The sequence below is a fragment of the Mauremys reevesii genome, linkage group 18 (genome assembly GCF_016161935.1).
Source record: "Mauremys reevesii isolate NIE-2019 linkage group 18, ASM1616193v1, whole genome shotgun sequence".
NCBI lineage: Eukaryota > Metazoa > Chordata > Testudines > Geoemydidae > Mauremys > Mauremys reevesii.
Genome location: NC_052640.1, coordinates 9,494,863 through 9,521,934, shown reverse-complemented (window position 1 = coordinate 9,521,934; position 27,072 = coordinate 9,494,863). Strand labels below are relative to the sequence as shown.

The following is a 27,072-nucleotide window of genomic DNA, read 5'->3' as shown; positions in this document are numbered from 1 at the left end:
AGAAAGGAACAGTAATAGTCATAAGAAAGGAATGTGTTATTCCCTTCCCCCCCATTTTATGGATGGTGAAACTGAGGCACAGAAGTTAGACAACTCACTGAAGGTCATACACGAAATCTGTGGTGAAACCAGGAGCAGAGCCCCGATCTTGCAGTTTCCTATTCTGTGGCAAAACCACAGGACATACTATGGATTTCTAACAGAAAACGCACCTCTAATTCTGTGTGTCACAGGCTCATTCAAAATAAAAGTCAGTCACTTCCACTGGACACCAGCCAGGTTACTATGGATACATCATGGAGATGTGAACAACAATCCACTAAGCTTAGCCATGTACCACAAGGATACAAGAACCTTAAAAAGCACTGGTCCCTCAAATACCATAAATTATATCAGCTCATTCTCACATATAATTGTGTAATAGGTCTACTCTCACTCCCACTTCCTGAGGTTAAATGGTTCATGTTATTTTAATGACTGCAAAGAGAACAACGATCAGACATGGCTGGAGAGCAGAAATAACTTATCCCGATCGGATGTCAGATATTCTCGTTAGCTCGTTGGCTGAGAAGAACTACCCGTTGTAGACGAAGAGGGTGTCCTTTTGTTCAAATCCAAGGAGCTAGATTTTCAGAGGTGCTGAGTACCCACAGTTCTCATTGAAATAAATCTCAGGCCCTCTGAAAATCTAGCCTATATTGTTCACTTTTTAAGGATCATTAGTAGAAATTAAAAAGAGAAGATCTAAATCCAAACCAAGCATATGGACGTCTCTGTTACAGTACAGTATGTGCCCAGCTTTTCTTTGGGTGACTCTTCCATACCTAGTTAATATATTTGCTTAGATCAAAGATTGCATGTTTAAATAGAGACTTCATTTCTCATGGACTCTACGGTGAGCAAGGTTATTCATATATATATATATATATATATATATATATATATATATATATATATGTATGTCGGGTTTGGTTGTGAAACAGCTAAAATAGTGAAAGGACATTCCACACTAACCCTTGAGGGGGGGAAAGGGGAAGGGTTGTCTTACACAATTCCCATAATAGGAAACATATACCAGGAGACTAATAAATAAGGCAAACTCCTTTATCATTCAAATTATGGTGCTCATGGTCAGCAAACCCAATTAACTCTTATATTAACCTACTTCTTGACTAAAATGCTGCATCTGATCTTCAGGACTACAGCTGTGACACATAATGTGGCTTTGAAAAGCAATTTAGCTCTATTTTCCGTGTGCAACTTCAATTCTTTAAATTAGTTTCTCCTAGGTCAAATGGGCTGATACATCTGCCATTCTTAATTTCCCATTCCAGCCACAAACTTCCTTCTCCAGAGCACTTAAACAGCGCATAATTACAACTAATTATTGATCACTGAGGGATTACTAGTTGACAAATCCAATTTTCACACTGTTATCGAGCATGACTGACCATGGATCTGAGAGGATAAAATGTACCTGTGCTGTCTTACATATCTGCTGCCGTATAGAGCAGAGTGAACAGTCACTGTTTTCTATGAATATTAGTATTTCAGACGTAAATTGCAGTAGTATCTGGAGGCCAATGAGGTTAGGGAGCCATTGTTCTAGGCACGGTACAAGAATACAATAAGTGACAGTCCCTTCCCCAAAGATCTTACAATCTAAAAGAATATTCTTTAAAATTGGTAAACAACTTCACTTCAGCTGGGTTCACGCTCCTTTTGTGGTCAATTTCTGCAAGTGTTCTTTCAAGCAAAATCACAGGCAGGATGTTCGTGAAAACAGCTAATTTGGTGCAAATGCTGCAAAGAGAAAGTGAATTTTAAAATTTTCAATCTTGAGTGCTCTTGGCAGAACTCTAATTCTAACTGGTTGGACCCATCCACTTAGGGAAAGGGAACCCATGTGCCCAATCAAAATAGTTCAAGCATTGAATGTGCACAGTAAACTATGCAGCCATGAACCCTCTGTGGCCACTAGCACTGTTCTCTAACTAAGAAGCCCAGTTATCCATAACCCACTAGTCCACAGTTTTCCAGTTTGTTGGAGCAAACAAATTACAAGCCAAGAATTGCTCTCAGAGGTTATTCAGCCAAAAAATTCTAAGAAATCTGAGAAAATCAGGAGCTGTTCCCAAATAATTCATGAACTGAGAAAGGGGCAAAATTTTTCTAATGTGTTATTTGTTCCAAAATATTTGCCCAGCTCTACTTTGCTAGTGTTATTTACACACAATTCACAGTGTAAACATTTCTGTACACTTGGGGCCAAACAACGGCCCTTCTAGTGTGGCTCTTGCTAAAGAGTGCACAGAGTCTATTCCCTGCACTACTCTCATCATTAGAGCCGGTGGGGAATTTCCCGTCAAAATCATTTTTCAACAGAAAATGCAGTTTCAGAAAAAAATTCACATTTTCTATGAGGAAATTCAAAATGAAACCATTCTTTTCAGGTCAGTTCAACATTAAACCGCAAGTTCCCTATTGTGCCACATTGCCTTATGGGAGTTGTAGTTCAAGCCACCCCCCACCACCACTTATAGGCCAGGCTCCCTGGTCGGATTTTGTGTTCCATGATGTGACACAGACGCCAGTGGTCATGCTTATAGGAGATGTAGTCTAGCCTACTGGGAGAAAAGGAAGGCACCAGGTTTCCAAACCACAGCTCCCCCAAGGCAATGTGGCACCATACAGAATTGCAGTTCAATGTGCACGGACGCTAAACTCACCATTTTGCCATTTCCAAATCAAAATTTTTCAGGATTTCTGTCTGTAGAACAATTTCAATGTTTCAACTTTTCTTCCTGATTGGCCAAAATTCGGATCTTTGCTCCGCTCTAAGAATTATTGTTAGGTGATTAGCGCTAAGGAGCAGTGCCAGAAAACATCTTCATGGGAGTGAGGACAGCGCACCGGCCATTTCCATGCACCATGGCAAGCAGTGAAGAGAATGCAGCCCGCTCCTTTTAGAAGCTGTCACAAAAGTTGCTCCTCTCTGTGTTCTACTCCATCTGCAGCCCCTTGGATGGTGTTATGTTCTCCGCAGGTATCATGCCCCCTTCGGCAGTGAATGCACATTTTGCCCCATGAAGTTTGCGGAACACCTTGAGGATCTCAATGTTTTATAAGCCTTAAAAAGCTCCCCAGCCACCCTGCAAAGTAGGCAAGTATTAAAACACCTTTTTTTACCAGTGCACAAATTCTGACACAAAGACATTAAGCAAACTGCAGCATCTCAATTGAAGAAGAGGGAACAGCATCTAGGAATCCCTATTCCCCAACCCCCACAACCTTGCCATGTGTTGTTAAAGGCCTTCCTATTTTATAAAATACATCTTTAATGCCACTCCCCCCCACACCTTGTCCTTGCACTGTGCCGGGGGACCTGTGCCCCAAAATATAAAACCAGTCTCCCAAAATATAAAACTAAGAATGAACATCACACGCAGGAGAGCTGTAAGCCAAAAGTTAGTTTTATTAAGAATATGTACAATGTCTAGAGCACACAAGGGCTGCAGTTGATTCATAGGAAGAAAAACACATCGCTTTTAGTTATCCTTTAATGAAACTGAAGTGCTGCCAGGATTTCAATTACGGTCAATGAGATTCCCTTTAACGAGAACATATAAGGTTTCTCAGCCATGAAAGATGTGTCGTATAACATGAGCATCAAAGCATTAACAGACTCTCAAGGGATTGCACACAGAACACCCCACAGAGAGATTCGTTGTGGACTCGTGAGGTTACACAATATCTGTGCATGTTCACATGAAAGCAGAATCAGACCCTGCAAAGAACTAGTAACAAACCCCAGACAATCCCAACAGCTGCCATTTAAATATTTTGGTGTTTTTGTAAAGAAACCTCTACTCCTATTTTACATGCAAACACATCAATGAGAAGTTCCACTTAAAAATCAATAGCACCCTATGGCCCCAGGTCCTGTATCTAATGCAAAGTTATAAAGGGACTAAGTTTAAAAGACTGAGCAAACGGATACCTTTCCTCCTAGACAACAGGCTGATGACATGTCTCACCCCTTCCAGTCATGCACCTTGTATTTTTAATCAGCTGTGTCCCTGGGCTGGTAAACCTTTCAGAATTGTTTACTGTACAATCATGTCGTTGGGCAGCCTATTAATGCTGAAGATGCAAATTCGACAAACTCTCCATAAGCCTATTACAGAAACTACATTCTGCACATAATCACTTTTTTTAAAAAAATACCCAACACTTTAAGGCACGTCTAAGCCGACTACCTACTGCGTACACCGCTGTAAATCCACATGAAAATGCAATAAATTCCTCCTCAAGGATACTGTGAAATTACTGCCAACATTGACAGTTTCTGAATTAAAGAGGGTTGCATCTTGCACAACACATACAGAGGCAGTTTCTGCCCCAGATTTAGAAGATACAGACATTTTTGCAGTGCCTTTCATCCAGTCGGACCTCAAGCCACTTTCTACAGTGATTGCTGGTGCCACACAACCTACCCCTCTCCCACTGGCATCCCACAGGGATTTGCCGAGAAGCGCGCGCGCACACACACACACACACACACCCTGATGGTCCCCAGTCCCTTCCCTGGCTGGGCAGCTCTGTGGCACAGGCATCATGTATGGGAATCTTGCAGAGGCCAGGGTGCTGAGGTCCCTCCACATCTGCAAAGGAAGCTGAGTCCACAACACAGAGCTGCTGGAGAGATACAGGCGGGGGTACCCCAGGCTGGAAAAGGTGGGAGGAGCCGAGGGCTGATGGGGGCTTGAGGAGATGATGGTCCCAAGAAGGAAAAAAAAAACCCTCCCTCTGCGCAATAGGCCCCCTCCCTGTCACATGCTCAGCCCCATGAAGACACCTGCAAAAATCAGCAGCCCTTGGCCTCCTCCTTAGGAAAATTCTGGTTGTGTCCCTGAGAAATTGTACAAAGGGGTGAACAATCTAGTTCATTTCACCTACCCCTGAAGGGTGGCCATTTCCAGGGTGAAACGTAGCAGCTGTTTTAAAAGGTTTTCAGTATGCTTCTGTGGCCAATGCACCAGTCTGGGAGTTAGCAAATCCACGTTCAGTTCCAAACTGTGATAGTGACCTTGGGACACTCACTTATCCTCTCTGTACCTCACTTTCTCCACTTGGGAAACAGGGATTTTGCCTTCCTGAGTTCACACAGTGTAACGTATTCTGGGTTTGACTGAGTCATAAAAATAATAATTTGTAAAACCAGAGAATGATACCATGATTTTGTAAAACCCTTGAGATCTTATGGATGAAAAGTGCTATGTAAAAATGTCAAGTATTATCATCATCATCATCATCAATAATAGCATATGGAAACACAACACTTTAGGGGAAAAAAAGTGAAGAACAGTACACAGGATTGAAATGGCAGGCAGAACTTGAGTAGGCACGTTGTAATTACTGAACTTGGAATATAGCCAGGACACTGGGTTGAATTACTCTACTCTTGTGAAAAGTAACATGGGATCTTTAAATGACCAAATCATCAGGACATTGGTTTTACCTCTCAGCCAAGGGGATACCTCCAACACAGCGCTCCGTGGTGCCATACTGGAGCATTGGTTCAATACTATCAATGGAGAATGAATCACTAACCCCAACCCTAAGGCCTGCAGCGCCTATGACAGGGGTCGGCAACCTTTCAGAAGTGGTGCACCGAGTCTTCATTTATTCACTTTAATTTAAGGTTTCACGTGTCAGTAATACATTTTAACATTTTTAGAAGGTCTCTTTCTATAAGTCTATAATATATAACTAAACGATTGTTGTATGTAAAGTAAATAAGGTTTTTAAAATGTTTAAGAAACTTCATTTAAAATTAAATTAAAATATAGATCCCCCGGACCGGTGGCCAGGACCTGGGCAATGCGAGTGCCACTGAAAACCAGCTCACGTGCCGCCTTCGGCACCCGTGCCATAGGTTGCCTACCCCTGGATTATGATTTCAGAGGTTTCCATCCAAGTATTGACTAGCCTGGGCCTGCTTAGTTTATGAGCTCATCTTGAGGTGGTATGGCTATAGGTTTCTTTCAGCATTCTTTAACTGCAACACCTTATGGGTTTCTAATTTCTAGACAAGGTCTATTCTATCACTCATCTATTTTTATGGTCCCCAAAATTCAAGGATATCTATAATTTCCCAAGAAAACCTAATATTAAAAATACTGCTCTCTCAGGCCAAACCACACAGAATGAACAAAGTTCTCCTGGCTGCTCTACGAGAAGGTGATTAATAAGCATACCAAGAAGAAAGAAATGAGACCAAATTATAAACTACTGTAAATCTTTTACTCATCGTGGGGATAATGAATGTAAGTAGTTTCAGAGAGTAGAACAGATTGCAACAGAAGTCATCTTAGTTTTCTTGTCAATCAACATGCCATTCATCTTGATAACAGTAGACACAGGCAAAGAACTTGCTTAGTCCTAGAAGGAAGGCATACTATATCCTAGAGAAGGGTATTAGAACGATCAAGAAGCATCTGTTTAAAAAAAAAAACATAAGCAAAAGAAATATTACAATAAACTAAAGCTTGCAAAATTGTCCAGAAAATTTACCAGCCCAATCAGAGCTTCTGCTCATCCATCCTTTTCCATGATAATGATCGCAATGGGGGGGAAAGTACCATGTTTCACTCATCCTGGGCAAGTAGCTTTTTACAAGTCTAGGCTGACAAGTTCTGCTTTTTTCAAATAGCTTAAGTAAAATGAGTTTGTGAGCAGATCCCTCTGGCTAAGTGTCCAATTCACAACACTTTATAACTCAGACACTCATATTACAGAGCTGGGGGAAAGGGAGTGCAAGTTGTCTGCAAACAATTCCAGGAATTCAATAGTTGTAAACAATTTGGGACAGGAGCTGTCTTTTTTTCTGTGTACACAATAGGGGTCTTGGTCCATGACGAAGGCTTGTACGCGCCACCACAATACAAACACATAATACTGAATTTCAGCTTGCCGTGTTCAAGAAATTCACGCAAGCTGAATCTTCTGTGTAGGAACATTTGCAAACACAATGAACAACTCAAGCAGAAATTTGTTATCGGATGAAATGCGATTCATTTTGTCACAAAACGATCTTAATTTTGAAATGGAAGTGGATGGAGTGGTTAAAGATTAAGCTGCGTTAGTCTCCACATCTAACTTAAGATCTTGGTTTGAGACACATCAGTAGGGGCATTTGAGGGAGCTGCCATTGCTAACTTCCTGTGCTTTACCTGTTCTACAGGTAAATAGACAACTATTGGTATCCCGAGATAGCAATTTGGAGAGAACTAAATTAATATCAAGAGCCAAGAAAAAAAGTGATTATTAGCTTGAGTAAGTAAAGCCATCTTTGCAAAAAAGGCTCCCTTTGATTTTTTTATTTCATACTTAAGTAAAAATAATGAATAGCAGAAGTCTTATCTCTCGGCAATTTTACATAGAATACCAGTGCTTTGAATAAAACTAGCTTTAGAAGACTTTAGACTAGATTTGTGTGTGTGATTTGAAACATGTATTTGAGTCAAATACATAGTGTATTATTTAGCATTTATGTAGCCCTGTGAATTTACTTGATATCATGTGGACCACATAATACAGCAACCCTGACCTAGAGCACTTCCAGACACAGGCCATAAAGAGGAGGATTGGTAAGGTGCTAGAAGGCACGGGGCACTGTCAGTAAACAGATCGGCTTAGAAGAGAATCACAAAAGGAAAGGGATTTGACACTGGTGAGGGAGAATTCTCGGCACAAAGGAAATGAGAGACTTCCATGCCCAGAAGGTGTCTCATGAAAGGAAGGGTGAAGCTGAGAAGATGAGAGAGGGCCCAGCGCTGGGCGGTGTGGAGTGCCTCAACTTCAGTGAGATGTGAAGTTACTAGGCAGCTTGTAGGATACAGAGAAGCAAAGGGAGCCTGAAGGGGGTGTAACAGTGTGAGGAGAGCATCTAAAGCAGGACTGGCATTGTCAATGGTTTAAAAGATGAGCTTAAACATAATGCAGAAAGAGTGGGACAAGCCAGTGAAGGGATTTCAGCTGGGTCGGAGCGGGATGATATGGTCAGAGGAGATTTTTTAACAGAAGCATTTTGCATAAACTAAAAGGGGGTAAGGAGGACAGGCATGGCTGCCAGGGACCAAGCTGAGAAAGAGAGATGGACCATGGTTCTGTCTCTCGGGGTGGAAAGGAGGATTTTACAGAAAAAGGGGCAGGACTTAGCAAGAGCCAGGGTGGAGGAGAAAGGAATCTAAGAGACTATCCAGTTTGTGCATTGATGCCAGAGGGGCCTCAGGGAGGAGAAGGTTTTGGTGGATAGATGATGAGCTCAGTTTTGGCTATTCTAGTATAGAGGCAGCAGTGAAACACCCACAAGGAGATGGTAGAGAGGCGAGCGTGCAGCAATCTGCTTTGCACACGACATACTCATCAGGGTGATCCAGCAACTGAGGCATGAAACCTTGTCAAAACTCTCAGTGCTTGTCCTCTAGAGGACATCCTGGAGATGAAGTGGCCTATTGTGCAGCTATGCGGGAAGACGGACAGGGGACACTGAGTGTAGTTTATTAAGCCACAACTTCAATTCTTAAACGCCTGGGAGTACCCGGCAGATAAAAGTGTACAGAGCAAGTAATTCCATCATCATTTCAATATATACCCAGGGGGGTTCTGTCAGCCCTCCCCCTTACCCATCTTGGCCTCCAGCCAGCCTGCTGCTGGGATCTCAGCATCCACCACCCCAAATGAGGGTTAAGAGAGGCTATAAAATATAGGAGGGTTGGCTCCCTGCTGTACCAGTCGGAGAAGCCCTGAAGCCCCCCTGTTTCTGCTCCTTTAAAGACTACCTCCTCTCAATCCTTTCCCAGTCCATTCTATCTGATCACTGTATCCCTCCCTAGGGAGTTCCTGCACCAGAGATCCATCCCATGTTTACATTTTGAGTTGCAACATCATGGCCGAACTCCCGTTTCATATTCGCCCCAACGAAGCCACCCCCGAACCTGCTGTGTGGAAAATGGGGGGGGAAAAAACCCACCTTGCCTTGGCCAATCTGGCAGCGAGGCAAAAATTCCTTCCCAGCCCCCACAAGAATGGAGCAATTAGTGCCAGGCCCAGAGCAGATCCTGACCAAATCTGGTGTTTCACCACTTCCATGGGTCAGAGGGGAGGTGCTGCTCCACCCAGTACAGATAAAAAAGAGCTTTTCCTGCACCAGCATACTCCTATATAGTCCCCATCACCACCACTTCCAGTCCCCTGGGGGAGATGGGTCAGCATCCCCACGCTGACCTGGTCTGCAACTGCAGCAGAAAGCCACTCCCTGGCTCTCTAGCCCTTAAAGGGGCATACAGCCTTTCCAACAAGCCAGACAACGACCCCCACCACTTAATGTGTGGTGAGGTCATTCTCTGCTCCATAGGCATTTGTCTAGAAGAAAACAGGCCCCTACAGTACACGTGCATTTCATCAGTGACGTGATACAGTGATATCGTTTGAGGGGCAAGTTTAGCATTTCATGTACTAAAAGCCAGCACAAAGAATGCATTCTAACCCCCCTATTCCCACCCAAAGAGGAAGTATTGTCTAGAAGTTAGAGCAATGTATTGCAAATCAGAACTCTACAATTCTGGTTGGGGTTGCTCTGACCCAGAGTGAATCTAAGTACCTCCTACCTCCTTTCCCTACCTCGTAAGTTTGTTGAGGCTTACTGCAGTGGGGCCAGATTCTACCACCCTAACTCCCACAGAGTAGTACCTTTCCCCTTGGCCTGAATGGGACTATTTGCAGAGTAAAGTATTATTCCACGTGAGCAATGGTGGCAAACCCTGACCCTTAATGCTAATCAATCTCTCTCTGGGATTCCGAGGTGAAAGGTACCATGCAGGAAAGGTGCAAAGGAGAGCTCTTGCTTTAATGAACTCAGACACATGAAATGTTCAATGCACAACTTTTTCAGCAAATATAGGATATGCCGCTTTTGACCTACATTTCCATTGGCAGTTAGTTTTTTTTAAAGCATCTTTATATAATGGAGAGTTTGAATGAATTCATATAAAACATTTTAGCATGAATCCACTGCGTAATTCATGCCAGAGGTAAATAAATAGAGCCACCTTCAAACAATTGTTGCTTGGCTACAACTAGCTGTTCCTTTAGAATTTCATAATTGCTCATTGCTCCAACGTCTACTGCTTGCACAACTTCTTAAGACTGAATCAGACAGAATTTTTTTTGCACAGTTCTTTTAGCATTTTCTTTATATTTTGAAAAATATCGGTAGACTGCATCCCACAAGCAGCAGTATCCGTGCTAATGCAGACAAATGAAAGAAGCACTGAAATGTACTGAGCTATGTGTAGATGCTTGTGCTCTGTTATGCAGCCAACAGTAGCAACTCCATAACCAAGACTGTGTCTGATTTACTGTGCAGTGGCAGCATGTCCCCTTGAAAAATAAGGGTTCAGAACACATAATATATACATGAATGGCCCAGATCACCAAAATCACAAGGCCATCCACTCCGGGGATTGGCATATTTCCCATTAGTTATCATGCATGTGAATTTACAATATTCACTCTCTCTCTCTCTGCCCCCCCTCCCGCCCCCAAAATTCTGTTACTTTCATTCGTGCATACCTCAAGTAGCTTCACTGGAATCAATGGAATTACCCCAGAGCCAAAACCCTGGATCCAAAACCACCCAAAATGTAACATTTGTTTGGATCCAGATCCAAGCTTCATGGGACAAACTCCAAAACTCTCAACATCCAGGAACTTACAACTATTAATTGGTACATTCTATCATCTCCTATAGTAAAGATTTTCTATAGAAGAACTTGTACACGTCCCGCCTAGCTCCTAGATTCCTCGCACCAAACCCTCGGTAACGTCAGTGGATGTTTTGAATGTGCAAGGAATGCACCATATCTAATCCCGGTTTGACTTCTTTGCTTTTTGCTTCCCCCACACACACTCACTGCCTTCTAGTACCAGCGCAATTAGAGATGGCTTTTCAGCGTAACTGCCTTCTAACTACTCTCTTTCATTAATCCAACATAAAAGCTTGGACCACCCAAAGAGAAGAAAGTGATTGCAAGAAGGGGGTATTTTTGTCACAATGGCGAAGTTAAAACAAGACATAATTGGGGGTTGACCTGGCCTCCCTCCATTCACATGCCATAATATAGAGCTACAGATGGGGATGTAGCACCCCCTTCCCCCGTTGGCCCTAACTGTGCCTATTTAAATGCCCTCCTTTCAATTTTTCTATCAATGTGGATTGTAGCCAATTACCTGACTTAGATTTCTTTAACTTTTCTTAAGCATTAAAATTAACCCATGCACTAACTGAATATTAGCACTTATATGGCTCCCGCTGTCATGCTGTGTGAGCCGTACTGTGTAAACAGTCTTTAATGTGTGTGTTTATCCTCACAGGAGTGCTGTGAGGGAGGGGAGTGCTCTTGCCCCATTTTACAAATAGGAAACTGAGGCATAGAAAGACTAAGTGACTTGTCCAAGGGCAACACAGGAAGTCTGTGTCAGAACAGGAAATCGAACCTGAGTCTCCCAAGCCTGAGGCTAGTGTCCTACCCACTGGACCAGCCTTCAGCTGTGAAAAAACACACTGGGAAACAAAGGGACAAAATGTCTGCTCAGATACACCAGCATGAATATGAAGCATTTGAAACAAAAAATCAATGCAATCAGAGTAAGACTTCACTGATTTCAAATGGTGTTACACCCTATTTACACCTGTGTAACTGACAGCAGAATCTGACCCAAAAGTCTGTGTCCCAAAGAAAGCAAATTTAAAGGTGCCTGCTTTCTACTTTCTGTTTTAGTACTGTTCATTACACATAGGACCACTAACGACAGCAATCCAATTTGTTTAAACAAGACTGAGACGTACTGCCTTTGCAATTAACGAAGCCCCGCAATGGGATTTGATCACGTAGTCCTTGACTAGCAGCACACAGCAAAAGAAACATTCAACACGCATTCCAAAATAAAGAATCTTCATCCTAATCCCCATGTTGGTTGAGTCATTAGGGCACACAATTTGCATGAAACCAGCAGATGTTCTGCAAGTTACAATGTTCTCCCCAAGCTAAGAACCTTTTTAATCTACCCTCATACATCACAAGCTTTGTGAGGGTTTTTTTTTTAAAGGAAGTAATTGGGTACATAAAAATTTTACTTCATAACTGGCTACCTTTAAATCACTCGCTGCACTACTGAATATTTAATCAATTTTGTCAACTGAAAATAGCTTTTAATTCATTTCCAGTTGCTGTTGAGCTCAGAGCCGGTTGTGTATGTGCAAATCTCACCCAATTAGTTCCATCTTTTGCTGCTTTTACTTCCCATTATTTATTATTTAAATTACCATAATATTTTCAGGGCACAATTAGCTGCCCCTTTGTGCAACACCCTGGAATAAAACAAAGACAACCCCCCAGCCCCAACCTTGAGAAGAGTGGTGGTAATCAATCTAGACAGAAAAGGCCAGATCTTTGAGACGGTAGACAAGAAGAAGAGACAATATTTAGATGAGTGGCCCTAGGAAACGGTCCAAGTTAAAGGGTGAAATCCAGCTGATGGGGTCATCATCAGAAGTCCCATTGACTTTAAAGTAACCAGGAATTCACCCAAGATTTTGTTGTATTAATCCAAAACATCCTGCCCCTTCTCCTTCAATGGTGAGGGTATAACTCAAAGTTTCCCTCATGTCTAACATTAATGCCCATCTAGAAATCACCTGCTACTTAGTGCTCCAAAAGGAAAACTCATTTCAGCACAACAGTCAACCACATATTTGACTTTAGGCATGTGAGTTTCCCATTCCTAGAGAGTGAAATATTTAAACACATGCATAAAGTTAAGCACATGCTTAAGTACTTTGCTGAATCAGGGCCTCAACTAGTCAGGCTCAGTTCTCGACTGTGGCTGAGCAAAGCAACACATGGGCCAAGTGGAAAAGGAAGGTGGTTCAGTGAGCTGGACATGGTTCCCTGATTCTCAGCTGATTGGCCACAACGTAAACTTCAGAGAGGCAGCTGTAACTTACAGGGCTGGTGAAAGACCTTCCCCCAGTAGAGAATCAATAGCAGCAAAGTCTTGCTCCACTGCACCCTAACCTACTCCCTGCCTCCCCTTCCTGCCCAGACATATCCATTCTCCCCTCCCCACCGCTCCAGGGAAGAAGGAAGCAGCCAGAGGAGAAGACACCCCATGAGGAATCTTCAACCAGTCTAAGTTCACTTCACTTAACCAGAACAGTGGGAACTTCCTGGACCAAAGAATCGAGCCAATCATGTAGTCATCTCCCTCCCTCTAGGTTCTTAGCTGCGTGTCACACTGCAGCACTATGCACCCTCATCACAGCACCCCAGCCTACGCTTACAACTACAATGCTTTAGAAAGCAAAATGCCTCCTGAGCCTTTTAACGGACTCTCATGCGTTCCCCCTCAGTATGCTTTCCGTGATGTGCACTATGCCACATCTGCACTATGCTTTCCGTGATGTGCACTATGCCACATCTGACATCGCTCCCCAGATCTTTACACGTTTTGAAACAAAATATCAAGTTACGCAGAAGCTGGCTGGAGATAATTAGCCGGAGCTGTCATGCTGAAACTTGGGAAGAGAAGGATAGGCCTGAGAATGGGCTTGTAAAATCCCAACTACTTAGAAATGTAAAATCTCATTCCATTACTGTCAACAAGGATAAATTTGTGTCAAGCCATAGGGTATATTGGCACCTTCCAAATATACTGGAAACGTTTTTCACATTTTCCCCTTGTTTGTTGATTATAACAGCTCCTGCTAACACCAGTGTAGACAAGAGGTTGTCAGTGCTTCTGTTCTAAATCTTGTTTTTCCATTAGTTTGCTACTCAGATGTAAAACTAAGTGCTTCAGAGTCCAACGTCTGATACATTGTATGAGATGCACTGCAACTGATTATGCCTGGCCCCACTTATCTATCTCTAATGCAATCTGTACACGAGGTGCCAGCTTATATGTGGGTTGCCTTTAAATTTCCGTACATCATTTTTTTTTCTTTCCATTCTACAGTTATGTATCTAGATGCATATGCAGTATACTAAGTTATTTCATATAAAATGTCTATCTTCCTTGGGTACTCAGACGGCCTCAGTCTTTTCATGTGTTTATCCTTCCCCGTGAGATAAGGAAGTGCTCTTAACCCTAATTTTACAAAGGGAAAACTTAGGCACAGATAGGCTTCCTTCCTATAGAATATGCACCTGAACAACAAGATGGGAAGCGTTGTATCTGCATAAACCAGTGAGATTCTGGTGCTTTTGCCTTTTGCAGGACAGAAGTCAGACAGAGAGAGTTTTATTGCAGTTAGTATTACTTCATTGTGATCGCATTGTGGTTATTTCTGAGACTCTTTCATACCAGTTACTCAATAGTGAAATCAGCCTCTTGCTGCTATGCTGCCTGTTTTTCATATGAAGAGTGATTGCTGCCCTACTCATTGTAGCAGGTCATTGCCCTTTATCTAAAATGCCATTAAATGGCTTTGCTAGCTGTGGCATTGTGAGTCCTTTGCGATTTTATGGAATTAACCGGGTCATTTATCCTCGTTTGGACAGCTATCGTTATTTAAGCATTTAGTACTGTCTTATGTTTAGAAAAAGCTATTTCAGGTCATTTTCAGAAGTTTTTAGAATTCCACCACCACCACCACCCTCAGTGGTGAGGGAGACTGACTTTACAAAGAGGATAGCAAAAAAAACCCACAACCTCTAATAAATTATTTAAGAAATTCTCTATAACATGTCTAAAATACAGGCTCCAGTACATCATGTGGCAATAAAAGACTACACAGGGAGTGGGTAAAAATGCTTTGTTGTAATATATCTATCCTCAAATTATGCTGATAAAGGGTTTGAATTCTTACCCCTGAAAATAGCAAGAGCATCATCATTGACTTCAATGGCCACAAGATCAGGCTTCAATTCTTTATGCCCACATCATCATGTAGTCTATGTTTCCATGCAACACCATTGTATATCATGATATATTATGGGAGGGGCTGGTAGTACCACTATGTCATCAGAAAGGATAAAAAAAACCACTAACATACCATGCTCTCAAAGTCTCCAGCGACACGCAAAGGGGTCCTACCTGGCACCCCCAGCAGGGCCGCCCCAGAGATTCGTGGAATCACAAGATTGAGCCAGATCTAGGAATGACCTATGCAATGTCATCAGTCGTGGTCACCCTGGCTGGCACAATGGTCCTTCATGGACTATGCATGTTTGATGATGATGGTTGTGCAATTTATCATGGTTACCTGACACTTTCCATTATAAGGCCCTGTTTTCAATTGCTTACACTTTGCCATACTTTAATTCTTCAGGCTAAAAGTTTTCCATCTTGGGTGCCTGCCTCAAGCAGAATTTTTTTTTGAAAAATGTCAGTAAATGGTTTCAGCCATTTCAGAGAACAAATCTAGGGCGGGGGGAAACCATTTCATTTTGCCCATGTTTAAAAAGTATAGCAACCTCTTGTGAAAATGAGTAGGGGTTGGCTTTTGTGTCAGAGATGTGCGTTTGCTGTCCCCAAGAAAATCTGCCCAAATTTGGCCAAGTTATAAGCCTTTCAAAAAAAATCACAGTTTGCACATGCTCAGCAGAGACTACTTAGATTTTAGCAGCTAAATTCTTCAAAGGTTCCATCCTCACTGAGCGTGCTCGAGCCTCTCACAGCTACTACAGCTGGACCAGACTCTGCATGCGCCATTCCCAGAAAGCAACTGAGACTGCTCCAGCCCAGGGCTGCAGGGGGCTCAGAAATATTGTCTCTGTAATGGCTGCTCCAGTCTGGGTGGGGCCAGGCATTGTAACTGGGAGCAGAGAGCCTGTCCCTCCCACGCTTTCAGTGACGCCACAGTGGCACGCAGGCAGCCTGGAGGAAGAAGCCATTTGAACTGAACGCAGAGGGGACAAAACTGGACAAGAGGAAGGGAAAGGAATACAGTGGGACAAGGAATCTGGCAAGGCCAGGGAGAGGGAGAAACTGGGATTGGCTGAGCAAGGAGAGAGGGTCTGGGCACCAACAGGCTAGGGCTGTGTGAGGACATTAAGATCCTAGAAGATGGGGGAAAGGGGAAGACCTGGACTCACTGGGAGAGGAGAAAGAATTAAAGGTGGTGGGTGGGGGCAGGGAAGAGAGATTTGGAGAGGAACTGGGGGGGGGGGGGGACTGACTGACTGACTGGAGACTGGAGACAGGAGAGGAGGGGAGGAATGGGATAAGGAGCCTGAGCAGGAGGTGGGTAGGGAGAAGAATGGACTGGGAACAGGAACCTGGGGGGGAGAAAAAGGCAGTAGTGGGAATGGGGAGGAGAGTGGATGAGGCAGATAAGTTCAAATTTGGGTAACAGAGAGGAGAGGTCCCCCAAGTCCCACCAACACACCTCCCATTCAGAATGGAACTGAACAATTCCTGAATGTTCTTCTTGTTCCTTCCAAATCAGAAAGAAAATCTCAAACCCACTGGCAGCAGATGTCTCCATCCCTAGTGCCAGTCCACAGAGGGGATGACAACCTTCTATTGCTATGAGTTACTCAATTAGCTCAAGTACCAGAAGTCTGTGAAGGGGATCTAAAGGTTCCAGCCCTGCTGATGAATCATGTTGGTGTCTATATGATGCTACATAATGGGATTTTTGTTTTCTCATTTGCTTTTCTAAACACCTCGGAAGTTGCACACAAAAAAAACATATTAAAAGAATATTAAAACTGCAAAAGTCAAGCACTCAAAAGTTCGGAAATGCCAGAATTAAGATTGTCTGTGCAACTTCAATTCACAGCCCGTATGTGTGTGCATTATGACGCAGTCTTTAACAATAGGATTACATTATTTTTCCCCCACAGGACCCTGTCTTATTCAATGCACAGAAAGAACCTGCTCTGGGGATACAGGATTGCAAAGTAAAGGAGGCTGTTGGCTGTAGGACCCCTGCCTCATTTCTTACAGGTGTTGGAAGGGGTGGAGTGCATGAGGCAGGGGACTGAAGGAAGAGAAAGGACGGTGTCCTAGGCAGTCCACTGCTGCCCTGGATTTTATCCCAATCCCTGCCATAGAGATCCTGTGTGACACTGAGCAAGTCACATAAACTAAATTTTTCACAGGGGGTCACTAATTGTGTGTTCCTCATTTTCTGGGTGCCTGATTGAGACCCTGGGGTCTGATTTGCAGGAGTGCTGAGCACTCACAGCTGCAACCAAAGTCAATAGGAGATATACCTAGCTCAGAGAACTAGAAGGGACCTTGAAAGGTCATTGAATCCAGTCTCCTGCCCTTGCAGCAGGACCAAGTACTGTCCCTAACAATTTTTTGCCCCAGATCCATAAACGGCCCCCTCAAGGATTGAATTCATAACCCTGGGTTTAGCAGGCCAATGCTCAAACCACTGAGCTATCCCTCCCCTCTTTGAACCTTTAAACACAGAAAGTGCCATATAATGCTACGTATACAAGTCCTAGACCTCTCAAATTGGGCAGACAAAATTAGTGGAAACTTTTGATCTTAATATCTCTGTACGTAAACGCCCCATCTGGAAAATGTGAAAAATCTGTGAGTCACTCCTCTACAGGCGGTGATGAGCTCCACAGAAAAACCCCATGAGCAAATAATTGTCTTCAGAGCAGGTTTTGAACAATGCTCAGTAATAAGGCACCAGGCCAGATGCTGAACAACGAAGAGAAGGCAAAATAGTGAGAATAACTCTTCATTAAGCAAGCACCATCCATCCTGTGCACTGAACACGGCAGTGGTCCTGTGTAAAAATAGCATATGGTGCAATTAAAGACGGCGTCAGTCAACCTTAATCCTGGCAATTCCTATCTTGACTTTACAACCTTAATGATGTTCTTTTAATATAGTTGTTTTGTATGGCGTGCACACGCAGGTGCACTCACGCGTCTCTCATCGGGATAGAATTTGTGTCAATATTGACTGACTGTATCTTAAGTTTTTTAGAATTTTTTTTCGAGTATTCCCATATATGCCATAATGGGTCTCCAGTAATAATTTAATTTTGTGATTATTTGTTAATAGAGAGAACTGTCTGATTAATTTGAGAAGGGTCCTTCCCTCCACCCCCCACTCGACTTGTGATGGATTTTTATACTAACGTTATTTCTTGGGCTTTAATAAGCAGTCATTTTAGTTGTGCAGCCAACATGTTCCCGCCTTGCTACCTGATTCAGAATGATTTCATTTTAAATGACGAAGGCCGTGTTCAGCATGTTCTCGCTACTCAGCCATGCTGTGTTCCCAATATTCTGTGTTCTCTTGTTTCCAGTGTATTCCAAGGTCTAAAACCTGTTTTGTTTTTCCTTTTTGCTCTTGGCAGGAGACTGCCTCTTACCATTCATGTCTCTACAGAGCTTTCATTATTAACAAAGAAGTCTTGTAAAGTCTATTTTAATGTCCTGTGTGATTTTTCTCCCCTTAGTAGGCAGACATTTACCTTCATCTGTATGGATTTATGTTTATTAATATAAATTCTTCATATCCGTTCTGCTAGTCAGAGTGATTAGTAAAAGCTAACATGCCTGTATTTCACCTTGTACTAATTCATCCAAAATCAAAAAGTAATTTTCACTTCTGCAATATGCAGAGTGCGGCAGAGAAAAAAGGTGTATAATCCCTTTCCTTTAGGCTGCTTAGGCTTCTGTATATTCCTGCCATTCCTCTTAAGCATGGTGATGATTGCATCCCACCTACAGCATGTTTCATTTATCTAGTATAGGATTCATTACATGATATCTGTCCCTTCATTATTATTGGAATATCTCCAGTCTCGGTTTCCATTCTGACAGAGGATTAAAGAATGACGGGTCATTCATATCAGGCACATGTAATGTATGTTAACAACCCTACCTTTTAGCCATGAACTGTTAGTTCTCAGCATTGCTTTATTTCTATATTCTTATTCACAGTTAAAACAGACTTGGAAAATAGCACCGACACGCTGCATGTTTTTATAAACAAAGTCATGCCTTCTTTTCTCATAAACAAGAAGTGATTATCCATTACTCCACTAAATGCTCTTCTTTGACACAAAAATATTTTCATTTTTCTTTCAAAATGTCTTTACTGTCCCAAGATAGAGTTAAAAGAACTGTACACTCCAGGAAAGCAATGTTAAACCATCCCCAGCTGCATCTATTTGATGAGACATCTGTCTTTTCAGTCAAGTAAGAATCATTCTATCCTCTCTCATTTTTATACAACTTCTACATTTATATCAGGAGACTTTTTTTTTTTAAACAAAAGGAAACAGATTTTTTCCCCTTGCTCCTTCATCGTTTCCTTCTTTTCCCGTCACTTTGTATATATTAAGTAATATACATGGATTAGTATATAATAATCATAAACTTATGTTAGTAAAGAAAATATCCATAGGAGTCACGTGCATCAGAAGAGAGAATCCGTCCTATAATTTTTGTACTAGCTTTGCAGGGTTCTCCAAACTGCTTAATGTTAACAATCTCCAGAAGGGAGCACTGGGATCATCTAGTCCGACCGCCTGTATATTATAGGTCACAGAATTTACCCCCAAATAATTCCTGTTTTAAAACAAAGTCAATCTTGATTTTAAAGTTATTCCTACGTAGAAGTTTTGCAGCAGCTGAATCACATGCAATTGTGCATCGCTAAGGAGGCTCTCACCAACGATATGGAACAAGACCACGTCACCACTACGGGACGGGCACAGCACCAGCAACATTTTGCATAGAAAACTTGCTACAGAACCCAAGGCAATAGGCTAACAGATGGCGTTCAAGCCTAACTTCCAAAGTCCTGTGCTTTCTGGGGTTCAACACGACTCTGGCAGTTTGCGTGGATATGTCTCTGTCTGTCTTCAAGTCAGACAACCTCCATAGTCTGCTTTGCAGAATACAAAGCAATAAAATGTCTTCGGAGACTGATTAGTGGTCAAAGCAAAGCTGAAGCCTTTAATCAATCTTAAATTCTGTTTATTAAGGGACTATTACAAAGCCATCGGTTATTCCTATTACTCAGATATAGCATCCGTAACATAAAAGAACACCACTATATTTGACTGGTGAATGATTGAAAGCAGTATGTTGTCTCTCTCCAGCTCACTTTCCACTTGCATCCCACTCAAGATGGAGGCTACCATTAATAAATGGGAGCAGGTTTAAAAAGTGAATAGTTATTCCAGTATCGATCTGTGTGGAAAAGAAATTGTTGTTGGACACACAGAGACCGGCTTTCAAACACGAACTTCTTAATGGGACACGTTCATCGGAAAAAAACATAAAATTTGTACATGTTGATACAGGAGCTTGGGTTGGCAACTTGAGTCTACAACGTCAATAGAAATTTAGGTGCCATTTGCAAGATAACAAAGGTTTGAGTTTTCCAGGTTGGAATTGGTTAACATTCTGTTTCGGTATAACGGATATATTTTGAGTGCTTTCTAATACAGGTACATTCCCTGAACCACTTTCTTGATGCTGTTGCAAAAAACAGTGTCCATCATCAAATTACTATTTGTTTTCCTCACCATTTGCCAAGAAGCTGTTAAGCTTTGTAATTTGAGAGCTAGGTTAAGATCCCAATATTTCACCCCAAAAGGCAGAATTGGATTCTTTTTATGGACTGAAATACAGTATTTACTAGTACAAAATTCAGCACAAAATAAAACACTGCACACCACAGTGTATGAAATACTAAAGAGGCACATAAAATTGCACACATCCATTCTGTTTGCATACAATCATATCAATGAAGTTTGCATCACAGTGAAAATCTTAAGAATGATTTGATTTTGATCGATAGTCTCATATGAGCCAGAATGGAATACATTACACTCCACTTATAACAGACACGATTTAAAACAATCGGTTATACTGGGCAAAAACATATTTCCCCAAGGCAAACATATTCACTTCAATATATTTTTCTCTGGTGAAAACACACAGAAACTCTAGGTATAATAACCTTCTGGGTTTTTATGGACATTACTAATGGTCTGAAAAACAGGGAGAGCCTACAGAGGAAAACTGCTATAAATTAGATGTAGGAGCTATAGTGATTTTATTTCCCTCAGCATAATTCCCTGCTAACTGTATAAACTTTAGTTGAATAAATTCTCCACAGGCAAAGAGTGAATGTCGTTTGAAACACTCAGAGCAACAACTGCCTCTGCTCTTTCCACCCAGCAGCATCAGTGAGCAGGTAACAGATCTGCATTCTCACTCTTATCTTTAGCATCTAGCTTCTTGAAATAAAGCACCCACTGTTTTTTTTACTTACAAACATAATGAAAGAAATGACTTGCCAGACAAGATTTTGAGTAGTATCTAATTCCTTGGGGAGTTTCCACTTTGGTATTCAGCCTAGAAGACCAAACTGAGATCCAAGAATCTCAGTGCTAACTAACATGGACTCCCACTGCAATCTTGGGCAAATTACTTAAATCTCTTTGATTCAGCTCCTCCATATCTCCCATGGTTTGAGCAGATTCATGGGAACATAGGAACTGCCATCCAACATCATGACATTGGTCCATGTAGTCCAGTATCCTGTCTCCATCACTGATGATTAACCAGTACTGTATGCATCAGAGGAAGATGCAAGAAACCCAAAACTGAACAATTACAGAATAACTTGCTCTTATGGGAAGTTTCTTCCTGACCATAAGCATAAGGGTTGTTGTAGGCCCTGAAGCATGAGAATTTATATCTATTAGACATTTTTACCCTAGCAACCTGGGAACAGTCACTCACTGTGTTTGTACAATAGGCACTGACTAATTCTGACTGCAATATCCATGTTTCATAATAATATGGATGTTACATTATGTTTAAATGTTTAATTCATGTTTGTAAAGTGTGTGATGCTAGCACACCAGGTGCCAGCTCTTGCCAAGACTGCAGACACGAGCTAAGAACTAACAAACTCATAGCTGGAGACCGGACCAGTTCACCTGGTTGTTAGTTTGTTAGGTAATTAGTTTTATAAGAATGTATTTAGCGTTTAGACACTATGAATTGTGTAAGTCACTGCATGCATTAATCTCACTTGTGATGTCAGTATTCCCGGCCATAAGAAAATATGTAAGTTTTGCTTTATAACTCTGAAAATGTTTGGTCTGACCTTGCAAACCCAGACGTGGGAATTGTCCTCTCCCCATTTATCCCCTACCCCCACCTCTGCGAAGGGCCATCAAGGAACATTGCAATACAAAGGATTGGTTAATGGCCGTATCACACCTTGGAAATTCTACATGCAAGGAAGCTCATCCTTTGGGCTTCGAAGCTGAATGAAGTCACAGGAAAATTTTCCATCTCTTTGCTGTTGGAACTCTGACAGAACTAGAGACACCAAACTGAAGCCAGAGATCCTCAGGGGTTATCTCCTGAGTCCACCCTAAAAGACGCTTTGAATTGGCAGACCACTACAACTCTGTGACTCAGAGGATTTAGAGAACTCATTTGGTGAGAATATGTTCACTTGCTTTAATCTGTAAATAACTCATTTCTTTTTCCCAGTTAAATAAACCTGTAGATAGTTTATTACAGGATTGGATACAGGCATTATCTTCGATGTAAGATCTAGGGTACCAATTGATCTGGGGTAAGTCTCTTGGGACTGGAAGCAACCTGAATATAGTGTGATTTTTGGTGTAAGCAACCATTTATCACTAAGTCTAGTGTCTGGGTGGCAAGATAGGCTGGAGAGTCTAAGGGGACTGTCTGTGACTCCATGTGTTATAGTGACCCAGGAGTTCACGTGTTACTGGCTTGGTGAAATATAAATGATAGAACACACCACCAGTTTGGGTGTCTGCCCTGTTTTTGACAGTCTGCCTTGAGGTAGGCACTCACAGTCGTGAGCCAATCCAGACAGCATGACAAAGTGCTTAGAAGAAGAAAGGTGCTGGCATAAGGTTTGTTATTCATTCACTTTGCATCTTTGTCACAGATAGTATGTTTCTGTCACCTAGCACCCGCACCTTTTAGACTTAAAAGTGAGAAGTAAAAATGTGTCTAAGTTGCCAGTGTGTATTGCAACTCCTCTTTTCCCTAGTGCTTAACACTCTCTCAGTATGACACTTTCCAATTACCTCTTGGCCTTTCTAGCCCTCAAGTCTGGCTCCTATTTCTCCGAGTTGTGTCTCTGTGTAGCTTTTAACCAACACTAACAGTTCAAGGCATGGCAATAAATACACAGCACTAACCCTCATGCTGGTTAAGAGTGCCTGAAATCAGGTCTGTGCAACTCAACAGTTCTCAGATAAAACTGAAATTCACTAATAAAAATGGTTGGAAAATTTCAAGAATTACGTTTCACCCCCCAAAAAATGGGGGGAAAGTTGCCACTAAAATGTTCACAAATAGATTTTCTGTTTTCCAATCATTTCTAGTCAAGAACAAGGAAGCGGATTCCAATTTTGAGAGGCAGACAAAGAAAAACATATTTTTGGTGGGTTAATTTTTTCCAGTTTTCTCCTTTGCTGTTCAATGGAAACGTGCCATGCCACAAGCAAGCAAACATTTGATCTTGAAAATAAATAAAATACTGCTAAGGGGAGGAAGGATGGTTGGTCTTGTTGTTAAAACACTGAATTGGGACTCAGACAATCTGGTTCCAAATCTTGACTCCGCCACGCATTTCCAGCGTGACCTTGGGCAAGTCTACACTGCCCTGCAGTTCAGACTACAGGAGATGTAAATAGCACTGCATACCAAAGTGCTGCACTGTAACTCCCCCTACTGGATGCTACAGGCAGTTCAGACTACAGGGGGTGTAAATAGCACTGCATACCAAAGTGCTGCACTGTAACTCCCCTTAGTGGATGCTACAGGCAGTTCAGACTAAGGGGGTGTAAATAGCACTGCATACCAAAGTGCTGCACTGTAACTCCCCCTAGTGGATGCTACAGGCAGTTCAGGCTACAGGGGATGTAAATAGCACTGCATACCAAAGTGCTGCACTGTAACTCCCCCTAGTGGATGCTACAGGCACAAACTTAGGACTGCAGACTACAATAATGCAAACTAGGAACCTTTTAATTCAGGCCCGCAGCATCTGCAAGGATTTACAACGCAACACTTTGGTGTGCACCACTCTTCACGCCCCCATAATCTGAACTGCGGGGCAGTGTGGACAAACTCTTAATCCCTGTGTCTCAGTTCCCCATCTGTAAAAAAATATGGGGATAACATTTCCCTTCCCTGTGGGAGTGTTGTGAGGAGCAAGAAATAAATACTTCAGAGATGCTCAGATACTGTGATAATAGGTTCTATAAAAGTAGGTGGATTAAAGCTACATCAAAGCAGTGGGACATGCCAATTATGAATATTTCTCTAGCAAAGTGGACAGCCATAGTCAATCATTCTGGCTGGCCTACAGGAGGTATAATGAGTAGAAGCAAAGTCAGTTAAACTAGTCATAATCAATAACACATTTTATAAGAAAGTCATACAAATATTAATGGCACAGCCTTCAAAGTCAGCTTCCAGGTGCCAAATCCTATTATACTCACAGATGCTTAAAGAACACTTACAATTTTCTCCCAAGCAGTAGGCCAAATCTTGAAGTCCTTTCTCAGGCAAACACCCACTGAAATCAATGGATCTATACCTGGGATGCACTCAGCCCCTGTTTGCTGGATTGTTTAAATACATAAAGTTTTTTAAAAAAAAATCACTTACCTTAATATAAACTGATCTGCTAGGGAGTCACCGGTAAGGGACACATGAAAGGTTACTATGTCACCTTCCTTGACAGGGTTGAGTGGTAAGTGGATCATGACATTCTCATCTAGCCTCAGCGAAGATTGTTTTAGTTTGTCTTGAGTTGGATAAACAATGATGCTACCAATCCTCTCCATCGGCGGCAAAGCCCCGTGCGCATGATCTTGATCTGCATGTATGTTGTTTTCCCATTTTGCATCCTCAGGAGAACACTCCCCATCTGTTGCATACATCATATAGAAGAGCTCCACAGTAATGCCTTCCAAAAAGGCTGCTGTTTGCTCATGCTCCAAAACCAATGGTGGAGGTGAGCTGAACCAGCTCGGCGCTAATTCCAGTTCTGCAACACATAATCCTAGATGACCTTTCAACCTACAGCTGGCCACAGCTTCTCTAGTCTCCAGGAAAGCAAACATCTTCACACAGGGCAATCTCTCTGCAGAATCATAGTCATCCCAGTCCTTTCCAGCGATATAGAACAAGGCTTGCACTTTAGGTCTGTTGGAATATATTGAGCTGTCAATTATGTGTGATTTTAATTTCCAATTAAATGTGAATTCATTAGCAAAACCAAAAGGAGCAGAAGGCAGCATTAGGTCCTCGGGAACAACTTGTTCCACTGAAAAAGGTCCATAAGTTGCATTTAGTACAGGTGACTGCTTGGCTTTGTATATAAAGAATGACTCCACCCTCGCCTGCAAACTGGAGTTCCTCATGATATCTTGATTGGCTTCTTTGAGGAAGAAGGAAACATCATCACTGGAGATGTGATAGCTCATGGGAAGATATACCGGCAGGTTTGAAAATCTCTGTGTGCTGTCCATGACTCCTCCTCGGCTTTCCACCACTGCAAACAAAAGGAAAAAGAAAAAGAAAAACAGAAAAAGAATTCTAATATTTACTTAAAAATTTTTCTTCAGTTCCTCCCAGAAGCAATTATTTACTATAGATCATTATTGTTAGTCACCATTACAAAGCATTTACATGTTGTCACCATGAAGGTAACATTGCTCACTATTAGATCTGACATACCAATACTTAACATTCCATTGCTCCTGTAGTGCCCCTTATAAAGTTTGCCATAAGGCTTTGATCCAAAGCTAAGTGAAGTAAAGTGAGTTTTGGATCAGGCACTAGTAGCAGACTTAAGGCCAGGCTCTCATTTGGATTTTACAAAACCTTATTGGTTGGATTTTCATTTTGCACAACCAAATGAAACCCATAAGTTCTGCAGATCCAAGTTCCAATTAGGGTGACCAGATGTTCCAATTTTATAGAGACAGTCCCAATTTTTGGGTTTGTTTGTTTGTTTTTTTAATATAGGCTCCTATTCCGCCCCCCATCTCCGTCCCAATTTTTCACAGTTGCTGTCTGGTCACCCTAGCGCCAATGTATATAAAGCACCACACTTTGGGGGATTAGCAGTTTATAAAACAAAAGTTTTATGTTTTGACCAACAACATCTCTAACAGGAAAAGTCAGGCCATTTAGGGACTGCAAATCTGCATCAGTCCTGATTTGGTTTTGCAAACTATGAACAGGAGCAGTTCTGACAAGGGTTCCATTTAGAACTGGTTTGAAGCCTTTTGATGGAACACTTTGCAATCAAAATATTTCCACAGATACCTATGAATTTTGAGGGTGTTTCAGTGGGATGGTCTCTCAGGGCCCCAGACAGAAAGATGAAGCCTGATTCTTTCTGCTCCAAAAACCAGATGTTTTGACATACACCTCTACCTCGATATAACGCTGTCCTGGGGAGCCAAAAAATCTTACCGCGTTATAGGTGAAACTGTGTTATATCGAACTTGCTTTGATCTGCCAGAATGCGCAGCCCTGACCCCCCCCGGAGGGCTGCTTTACCGCGTTATATCCGAATTGGTGTTATATCAGGTCGCGTTATATCGAGGTAGAGGTGTAATTCCATTTCACAAAAACCTTCTACAGGGTTTAGTTTTGTTCCAATGAGGAAGGAAAAAATGTCAAAATCCTGAAAGTAGTCAGAAAATGGATTGGTCATCCTCCACCCAGCTCTATTTCCATTTTTTTTTCTACCACAAAAGATTCCGGGGGTGGGGGAGAGAAGAGAGGGAAATGGAGAGACAGATTGCAAGGTCTTAGTTCGGGCCCATCTCTAACGAATAGTGAAGTATAGTCCAAATTGACTAGAATACTAAACGAAAAGAAAAAAAAATCACGTCTTCTAAACTATCATTTTTTTTATTTTATGGCAAAAGTCCAGTAAAAGCTGATCCTCTGGGAATCATACCAAAAACAAACAGAATCCAAC

At 42.0% G+C, this 27,072-nt stretch overlaps 1 protein-coding gene across 4 annotated transcripts in view; it reads right to left on the bottom strand.

Annotated features, from left to right (window-relative positions):
• The window catches only part of TMEM132B (transmembrane protein 132B), a 341,030-nt gene that overhangs the window by 219,477 nt on the left and 94,481 nt on the right, over positions 1–27,072 (bottom strand). For all 4 annotated transcript variants that reach the window (XM_039505631.1, XM_039505630.1, XM_039505632.1 and 1 more), the window contains one exon: positions 24,741–25,629. In XM_039505631.1, the coding sequence (XP_039361565.1) occupies positions 24,741–25,606 (866 nt within the window). In that variant the 5' untranslated portion in view covers positions 25,607–25,629. The remainder of the gene's footprint in view (positions 1–24,740; positions 25,630–27,072) is intronic.